The sequence below is a fragment of the Bison bison genome, unplaced genomic scaffold, assembly GCF_000754665.1.
Source record: "Bison bison bison isolate TAMUID 2011002044 unplaced genomic scaffold, Bison_UMD1.0 scf7180017864376, whole genome shotgun sequence".
Classification (NCBI taxonomy): Eukaryota; Metazoa; Chordata; class Mammalia; order Artiodactyla; family Bovidae; genus Bison; species Bison bison.
The window spans coordinates 13120524-13130456 of NW_011494948.1; the positions used below are offsets into that span (position 1 = coordinate 13120524).

The 9933-nt window shown below is 45.0% G+C and overlaps 1 protein-coding gene across 1 annotated transcript in view; it reads left to right on the top strand.

Moving 5' to 3' along the window:
• Positions 1-9933, top strand: part of ADAMTSL1 (ADAMTS-like 1) — a 496626-nt gene that overhangs the window by 323225 nt on the left and 163468 nt on the right. Inside the window, exon 17 of the mRNA XM_010857061.1 lies at positions 7182-7361. Coding sequence (XP_010855363.1) covers positions 7182-7361 — 180 coding nt within the window. The remainder of the gene's footprint in view (positions 1-7181; positions 7362-9933) is intronic.

The following is a 9933-nucleotide window of genomic DNA, read 5'->3' on the forward strand; positions in this document are numbered from 1 at the left end:
CCAGTCCTCATGTTCTTTGTTTTTCTGAGCCCTCCTGCACTTAGATTCAGTTTTGACCCCTGTTACATACTAAGCACTCTAACTGCCCCTTGAACCTCTCAGTCTCATGTATCACCAAGTTACCTCCAATGACGAAGGTCTAACACCAATCTAACAGTGTCAGACTTTATTTCTGGGGACTCCAAAATCACTGCAGATGGTGACTGCAGCCATGAAATTAAAAGATGCATACTCCTTGGAAGGAAAGTTATGACCAACCTAGACAGCATATTCAAAAGCAGAGACATTACTTTGCCAACAAAGGTCCATCTACTCAAGGCTATGGTTTTTCCAGTGGTCATGTATGGATGTGAGAGTTGGACTGTGAAGAAAGCTAAGCGCTGAAGAATTGATGCTTTTGAACTGTTGGAGAAGACTCTTGAGAGTCCCTTGGACTGCAAGGAGATCCAACCAGTCCATTTTAAAGGAGATCAGTCCTGGGTGTTCTTTGGAAGGACTGATGCTAAAGCTGAAACTCCAGTACTTTGGCCACCTCATGCAAAGAGTTGACTCATTGGAAAAGACTCTGATGCTAGGGGGGATTAGGGGCAGGAGGAGAAGGGGATGACAGAGGATGAGATGGCTGGATGGCATCACTGACTCGATGGACATGAGTTTGGGTGAACTCCAGGAGTTGGTGATGGACAGGGAGGCCTGGCGTGCTGCGATTCATGGGGTCACAAAGAGTCGGACACAACTGAGTGACTGAACTGAACTGAACTGAACACCAATCTTGATAACACACCTACCTGCCACCTTCCCCAGCAGACCTGATCTTCCCTCATGAATCTGGTACTGTGAGTGACACCACTATCTAGCCTATCCTTTCATGAGAACCTGGAGCTATCTCAGCCTCGTTTTTCCTTCACACTCAGTCAACACGCAAGTCCTGTTGATTCTACTTCCTGTATCTCCCCAACCCCCATTGCTCTCTTCCTCTCACATCCTTCTTTCACTGCCTTGGTTTCAGTCCTCACGACTGACCAGACCATTATAAAACAGCCTTGTACTTGCTGTCCCTGTACTGTCTTGCCTAACTCTGGTCCAATGCTTCATAACCTGGTATCAGTGGTTTTTTACTACAGGCCCTCTGTAAAGCCTTTAAAATATTAACATGTGCTCAGAATCCCCAAGTAAGGGAATGGCACGCACTGCCATTTAGACTTATTTGACCAGGAAACCTTTTCTCCATGGCACACCTGTGACTATGTAACAGGGCAGTACTCGTTGGAACCCACTGGCCTTTGCTACCTGAATCATTTCTACAAGTTAAATCATATTACCTCCTGCTTTAAAACCCTTAATGACACCCCAAAGTCTTAAAAGTATGTCCAATTATGTCCAAAGTCCTTCACTCTCGGCTGCTACTCAGTCTTGTTTCCCAACGACACATCCCCATGAACTCTAACCTCTGCCTTCTCAGGACTGCTTAAGGTGTGAGCATGCCATGTTCTTCACAGACTATCTGCGCACACATGGTCTGACTCTGCCAGCACTCCTGTTTCCCTGGCCATCCCCTCCTATGTCACTTCCTCCACAAAGCCTTCCATCTTTTCCATCAAGACTGGGTTGCACTCTCCTCTTTTGTAAAACTGATCACATGCATGCTGCATGCTAAGTCGCTTCAGCCATGTCCGACTCTTTGTGACCCTATGGACTTGTGGCCCGCCAGGCTCCTCTGTCCATGGGATTCTCCATCAAGAGTACTGGAGTGGGTTGCCGTGCCCTCCTTTGGGGGATCTTCCTGACCCAGAAATTGAACCCACATCTCTTACATCTCCTGCACTGGCAAGTGGGCTCTTTAACACTAGTCCCACCTGGGAGACCCAAAACTCATCTCACTTTATGGGAAAGTACAGTGACTGAACTGCAGACACCTGAAGTGAAGTGACCATCTCAGTCATCTGTAGTCCCTAGCACCTAAGACAGTGCCTGGCAATCAGCAAGCACTCAGGAAATGTTTGAGGAAAGAATGAATGAGCAAATGAAGAAAGGCAAGAAATGAGTTAGAATCTATTAGCAGAGCACATTATATTAAAACTGGAAAGTTGACCTGAGAAACAGAATGTGGATATCACTTGTGTTGGGCTCAATAATGTGACTTGAGGTGCGAAGGAAATAAACTCAGCTCCCAGTGAATTGAACTACCAACATGAAACCGAAAACGTCAAAGGAGGCAAAATTTATGACTGTGCTGATCATAGGGAAGTCTTTAAAAATTCAGGACACTCAGGCCATTGTACTTTTGTATAGAAACATAACTTTTAAATATTCCTCATATTGTATTGTTTTTACTTTTCCTATAAAATTAATGAATCCATGACCTTATATCATGAAATATGCATGGCAACAAGGATAAGCAATATAAATGCTATTTTGGGTTATTTATTCTGTTTATGCCATATATTTCAAAACAATGCCCATTACCAGAGATCTGCTTCTTCATACCACAATACTGTTTTCAATGATGATTCATAAAGCAAACATTTTTCATTTTGTTTTATTAAATTTCTCTTGCTGCTCCCTTTAAAATATTTTTCTCCTTTGCATTCTGCCTCTCACACAGGACTGTCAGCCTCACCAAGTAACCTTGACCTGTTCACAAAGTCACCACAGACTTTGGAAGCTTTATTAATTTGAAGTTTCATCTTCTACAATTTTTTTAAAAATTTGAAAACCACCTTTTCATCAGTGTACACACCAGGGAAACTTTTTGAGCAAAGATGAGACAAGCATTTAAAAGCCAAATCCCTGATGACATTAACCCAGCCAGAGGGTTGTCTGCCATCCCTGGAGGGTCACAGTTCCCAGCAGAGCACACAATGCATCTGGCTGAAACCCACCAATGACTGATGTAGAAGCAGCATCTGGCTGATGATAAAACAGTCCGATAAAAGGTGGGTGTTCAGCCCATCAGCTGAATGTTTGTTTTACATCTTTTCAACATCTGGCTTTTTGGCTCTTTTGTTCATCCAATCATCAGTTCAACAAACATTTATGAAGAGTACACTCTTTGCCAGATGCAATAGTAGGCACTGGGGAATAGAAAGATGAGTGTGTTCCCTTTCCTCAAAGTCACACAACCCTGTGTACATGTAGGGAGGCAGAGGGAAAGGTCAGGGCCATAAACAACCAGCCCTAATTGGGGAGGTGCAGCACCCTTCCAGGTCAGGGTGGGGTAGGAGGTGACTTCTGTACCATGAGGCAGAGGGCTTAGAAGAGGCTTTCCTGAAGCAGTGGCCTGTGAGCTGGGCCTTCAAGGATGTCCTGGAAGTTTCTGGCTGGACAGAGAGGTGAAGGGCATTGCTCCCATAATGAACAGTGTGGTCAAAGGCCATAGCACAGGAGGTATCTGTGTGCGCAGGGAAGGGCAGATTGTCCACTGCAGCTAAGGCAGCGGCCATGGCAGGCCGGCAAGACATGTGCTCGGGAAGCTCAACACAGATGAGAGTGTGAGGGCCCTGAAGGACATTCTCAGCAGTCTGACTTTATCTTCGAGTGCTGAGAATTTCCTGCAAGTTGTCTATGTAGCATGCATGCTAAGTCACTTCAGTCATGTCCCACTCTTTGTGACCCCATGGACTGTAGCCCACCAGGCTCCTCTGTCCATGGGATTCTCCAGGCAGGAAGACTATAGTGGTTGCCATGCCTTCCTCCAGGAGATCTACCCGACCCAGGGATCAAACACACATCTCCCTCATTTCCTGCATTCACAGGCAGGTTCTTTATCACTAGTGACACCTGGGAAGCCCATTTCTATCCAAATTAAACTTCAAAATAACAAGCTGATTTTTTTTTTTTTTTTAACTTTTCTTGCCGGTATTTGGTCATCCAATTATCACGAAATTCCGTACGGTGTTAGAGGGAGTCTTCTGAGCGTTTGACCCTTAAATTAGGTCCTATCTGAAAAGTGATATCCCAGCTCTGATATTTTGAGTGGTCACCCTCCTATATACATTTTATTACATCTCCACCCTTAACATGAAACCAATCATCTTCGTCCACTTCCTTAGTTTGAGAGACAGAAAGTTTACCTGCCTCTTTTCCTTATTGTCACATTCATTAAGATGCTGAAGTCTGAGAGCTGTTCTCATTCTGGCACCTGTTTATTTTGGAAGCATTTGTTCAAATTGAATGGACCCCCATACACCTTATGTGATACTCCAAACAACCAGTGGTTCTAACAGAAGCTGTTCTGGGTATCAGGTCCCCACGCCCGCCCTGTCTACCCCATGTTTATTTTAGTCCAATTGGAAATGGTGGAGAGGCATTCATTTGGAGAGATGTTTCTGAATCCTGTTCAGGCGCTACGACGTTACCAACTCTTTGCGACCCCGTGAACTGCAGCATGCTAGGCTTCCCTGTCCTTCATTGTCTCTCAGCATCAGGGTCTTTTCCAATGAGTCTGCTCCTTGCGTCAGGTGGCCAACATTTTGGAGCTTCAGCTTCAGCATCAGTCCTTCCAATAAATATTCAGGACTGATCTCCTTTATGACTGACTGGTTTAATCTCCTTGCCATCCAAGGGACTCTCAAGAGTCTTCTCCAACACCACAGTTCAAAAGCATCAATCCTTCGGTGCTCAGCCTTCTTTATGGTCCAACTCTCACATCCATACATGACTACTGGAAAAACCATAGCTTTGACTGTAAGGATTTGTTGGCAAAATGATGCCTCTGCTTTTTAATATGCTAAGTTTGTCATAGCTTTTCTTCCAAGGAGCAAGTATCTTTTAATTTTGTGGCTACAGTCACGTCCACAGTGATTTTGGAGCCCAAGGAAATAAAATCTGTCACTGTTTCCCCTTTTCCCCTTCTATTTGCCATGAAGTGATGGGACCGGATGCCGTGATCTTAGATTTTGAATGTTGAGTTCTAAGTCCACTTTTTCACTTTCCTCTTTCACCTTCATCAAGAGGCTCTCAATCCTGGTTATACAGAATTACCTGGGAGTTTTAAAATTTTTCTACATTTAAAAAATTAACATCTGGGACATACTTCCCAGAGGTTAATAGATATGAAATGGGGCCCAGGACTCAGGACTTTTTAAAAGCTCCCAGGTGGCTTTAAAGTATATCAGGATTGGGACCACTGAGTGAGAGTGACATCTGGGCCACAGCAGCATTCTGACTTTACTCAAGGACGTTGTATCACCCATCCTAACCTTGACTCTGGGCACACACCCCCCTTACAGTTCTGAGTCCAGCCCGCTGAGCACAGACCCCCGTGAGTTCTGAGTGGTCACTGCTGCAACAGGAAAAGCTCCTACAGCACAAACACCCAGCCCTAAATTTTCAACAAGCACAAGGGCAGCTGACTCAAGAAAAGGGACTCTTGTTGAAGAAAACGGAGCTCTCCTTAGAGTTTTTACAATAAAATTATCCCAGCACAGAATAGTAGTGATTGGTACATTATTTAAAGTTAGATTCTTTTTCTTGTTTATGTTTCTTAGCACTTGTGTCTATACCTCCTGTAAAATTTTTTATACAATTTGTAAAGTTTACTTGCCACTCACAGTACATGTTGTTCCATACATTCTTGAGCCTGTATTACACCCAGTGGTTGGTCTCTCCCACTCCTCCACCTGTATATTGCCCCATCCCTGCCCCCAAACTGCTAACCACTATTTCGTTTTCTATGAGTCTATTTCTTTTTTGTTGTATTCACTAGTTTGTTGTAGTTTTTAGATTCCACATATAAGTAATTTCATACAGTATTTGTCTTTATAATTAGGGTTCAGTTCAGTTGCTCAGTCATGTCTGACTCTTTGCGACCCCATGGACTGCAGCACGCCAGGCCTGTCCATCACCAACTCTCGGAGTTTACTCAAATTCGTGTCCATTGACTCAGTGATGCCATCCAACAATCTCATCTGCTGTCGTCCCTTCTTCTCCTGCCTTTAATCTTTCCCAGCATCAGGGTCTTTTCTAGTGAGTCAGTTCTTCACATCAGGTGACCAAAGTATTGAAGTTTCAGCTTCAGCATCAGTCCTTCCAATGAATATTCAGGACTGATTTCCTTTAGGATGGATGGGTTGGACGGATTTAAAAGGATAGGAAACCCAAAGTCACAATAGCTTAAGTAAGAGAGAAAAATGTTTCTCTCTTATATACACACAGGCCATCCAGGGCCAGTATGGTGTCACCATCAGGATGTTAGGCTGCTTCCATCTTTTTGCCTATCACTGTCTAAGATGGAAGGTTAAATTTTAGACAATATGTTCATATTGCAGCCAGCAAGGAGGAGAAGGGGAGGGGGAAATGCCACACTCTATTTTTGTGTGTTTTTCCATGAAGCTGCCTACAGCCCTCTATGTACATCCCTTTGCCCAGCACTTAGTCACATGGCACCTTCAAGGGAGGTCAGCAAATATAGTCTGTATGCCAAAGGGTCATGTGCCCAGCTAAAAACTGAGCATTTCTTTACTATCACAAAGGAGGAGCCAAAGTCTTAGAGTAACAGCTTCCTGCCCCATCCCTACAAATAACTGGGTGATATTCATTCAGTTACATGTAAATGACCTGTTTGATTGGGGGCCTGTTGAAAACCACTAAAATGGGGAGATTTTTCTTGTATCCCAAATGTCCATGGCTCTTGTTCCCACTGCCCAGAAAAAAAACACCAGTCCTATAAGAAACATATTCCAGGAAGTTCAAAAAACCAAGCCTCAGACCTGCTCCACCTCCAGTAGGTTAGAGAGGATGGGCTCTGTACATGGAGAAAGGAAGGGCTGCCTTTTCTGCAGACTAATTCCTCCAGATTTACATGGATGCCATCCATGTAAAGAAGCACAGATTATTTTCACTGCATCGTAAATATGTTTAACACTCTATTATATCACCTGTTAAACCAGTTGTCTTGGGTGACTGCAAATCATAGTTTAGAAACAATTCTCTAAGATTTAAAGGCCCTCAAAATTCCTGTATGCTCTAGTTAAATGTTTAAGATTAAGAGTGGAGTGTGTAGACCTTGCTACAAAAATGCATTTCAAGGAGGGGAAACAATCTCCTTTGGGTTGGTTCTTCCCTATTTATTTATTGTTTCTTTTCTCACTCTGCAGTAAGCTAAGGCTAAGGTAAGAACTGGATTGGCAGTCAAACGTGCTACTGTCTTATGCAGAGTCTGCTTTCTCTTCCTCCCCCAGTGTTCCAGGACCTGCGGCGGGGGCATCCAGAAACGCGAGGTTCTTTGCAAACAGCGCATGGCTGATGGGAGCTTCCTGGAGCTTCCCGAGACCTTCTGTTCCGCCCCCAAACTGGCCTCCCAGCAAGCCTGCAAGAAAGATGACTGTCCCAGTGAGTGGCTGCTCTCGGACTGGACAGAGGTATGTGTTCTCCTCAGAAGGAGATAACAAAAGAGGCATAAAGAGGAGAAGGCACCCAGACTTACAGATACAGAAGGCGAGAACAGAACCAAAGAATCCTCCTAGCACTGTGGAAGAGTTGTGGGGGGCGGGGGGGGTTGTTGTTGTTTTTTAAACGTATTTTCTTGGCTCTCTGGGGTCTTAGTTGTGTCATGCGGGATCTCTCCTTGCAGTGCACGGACTCTCGAGTCGTGGCACCTGGGCTTAGTTGCTCCGCAGCATTTGGGATCTTAGTTCCCCAACCAGGGATCTAACCTGTGTCCCCTGCATTGCAAGGTGGCTTGTTAACCAATGGACCATCAGGGAAGTCCCTGAGTTGTTGTTGTTTTTTTTTTAATCTTCTTTGCAGTGTAGGTAATTTACAATGTGGTGTTACTTTCAGGTGTACAACAAAGTGAATCAGTTATACATGCGACAGAGTTTTTGTAAGCATTGATACCATAGTGTGTAACTAGCTTTTAACTAGGCTGCAGGATGGGAGTTGTTAAGCAACCAGCCCTCACTCAACAATCAGGAGCAGAGAATTGAAAATGGGCCCTTCATGGAACAAACCAGGCCTCGTTTGTACTATTTGGATCCAGGATTTTACCAAGAACACCGGGTTCCTCCTCTCCATGCACTCCCACCTTCCTGACATCCCTCTCCCCCTGCCGCCAGCCCCACATCTCTTACTCCCAGATGTTTCTAGTCTCTCCTCAGGAAAGGCAAAGCCTCTCTAGTTCTTTTCATCCAAGTTACTGGACAATGAGGCGTATGATTTATTAGGAAAAGAAGGCCAAGGAAATCCTGCCTCCTTCCTGTCAGTTTCCTGGATCCAAAACGTCAACAGCTTCTCAGCAAGAGAAGTTGATTTCCCCCGATGCCCTGCATCTGGGGAGATGACCACATCGGCATTACCATTCCTGACTTACCTCATCAGTTAAGGAGAGACCCCCGACTAACCTGCTTCTCTAAATCATTCCTACTTCAACACTCGCCTGAACTAACTCATCAACACCCAGCTCCAACTTGTTTTCAGCGTCTACTCCTTCTTTGACTCGCCTGCAACTCCTTCATAGGCCCTAGTGTCTTCCCTAAAAACCACCCCCACCAAAAGTCTCGCCTTGCAAGTAGTTTCAGCCAAGAATGGAATTACGAGGCCTGAAGTGAAAATCTCAGGGTCCAAACCAGATTCAAGACCCTTCTCTTTCTTGCCTAGAAGCCTCTGGATTGGCCTTGTTGATCTCTCTGCCTCCTTTGTAGACCATCCAACTCATAGGACAGAGCCGCTGCTGCTGCTTGAAATCCATCACAGAGGTCCTTGCTGCCCCAGAGGGGAAAGCAGCTGCCTCTGAAAATGAAGATGCCACGTCATTCAGCCTGTGTTCTGAGAATTCTCGCCCCATGTTTTATCAGCCCGTGCAGAGGTCCATCAGACGACGCCTGCCGAGTACACTGCAGTTGAGACCTAACCTATGTCACCATAGGTTTTGCAGTTTGGCAGTAAAATTTGGCCTTCTGATGGTAGCTCCCTGCAAATGTCTCAGAACAGATGGAGGAACAATTTTTATCATCTTTTAGAAGTAATTTTGCTTCAGAAGGATGAAAGATTTAATGTGTGGGATGAGTGTATGTATATGTGCATGTGTAAACATGTTAGTGACAATTTTTCCATGGGATGTTGATTTGGGGTATAGTATCGTATAGGAAATATAGATCAATGGAACAAGATAGAAAACCCAGAGTTAAACCCACACACCTATGGGCACCTTGTGTGTGTGTGTGTGTGTGTGTGTGTGAATGCTCAGTTGCCAAGTCATGTCCAACTCTTTGCCACCCCATGGACTGTAGCCTGCCAGACTCCTCTATCCGTGGTATTTTCCAGGCAAGAATACTGGAGGGGGTTGCTATTTCCTCCTCCAGGGAATCTTCCCAACCCAGGGATCAAACCCGTGTCTCCTGCAGCTCCTGCATTGGCAGGTGGATTCTTTACCACTGAGCCACCTGGGCGGCAGAAGATGAAATGGTTAAATAGCATCACCGACTCAATGGATATAAATTTGAGCAAACTCCAGGACATAGTGGAGGATAGAAGAGCCCGGTGTGCTGCAGTCCATGGGGTCACAAAGAGTCAGACATGACTTAGCAACTAAACAACAACAATCATGTATGAAAAATCATTAACATCAGTGCAGGTGAGAGCACTGATGTATTAGCCAAGTAAGTGGCTCTAGATGAAGACGGCCTCCCAGGGGTGTATTGTAAAAAGCATTGCTCTTCTAAGTCTGTCAGTGGCAGTCTTCCATGAGTGGGATGCCAAGAAGGGGACTTGTGTGTTATTAGAGTTGTCCTTCCAAGTTCCTGGAGTTTGTGGCCTCTGAGCACATAGAACTCAGAGAGGATCTGAAGGAGGGATTCTTGTGATTAGGCATTCAGTTCAGTTGCTCAATCGTGTCTGACTCTTTGCGACCCCATGAATCGCAGCATGCCAGGCCTCCCTGTCTATCACCAACTCCCGGAGTTTACTCAAACTTATGTCCATCGAGTCAGTGAT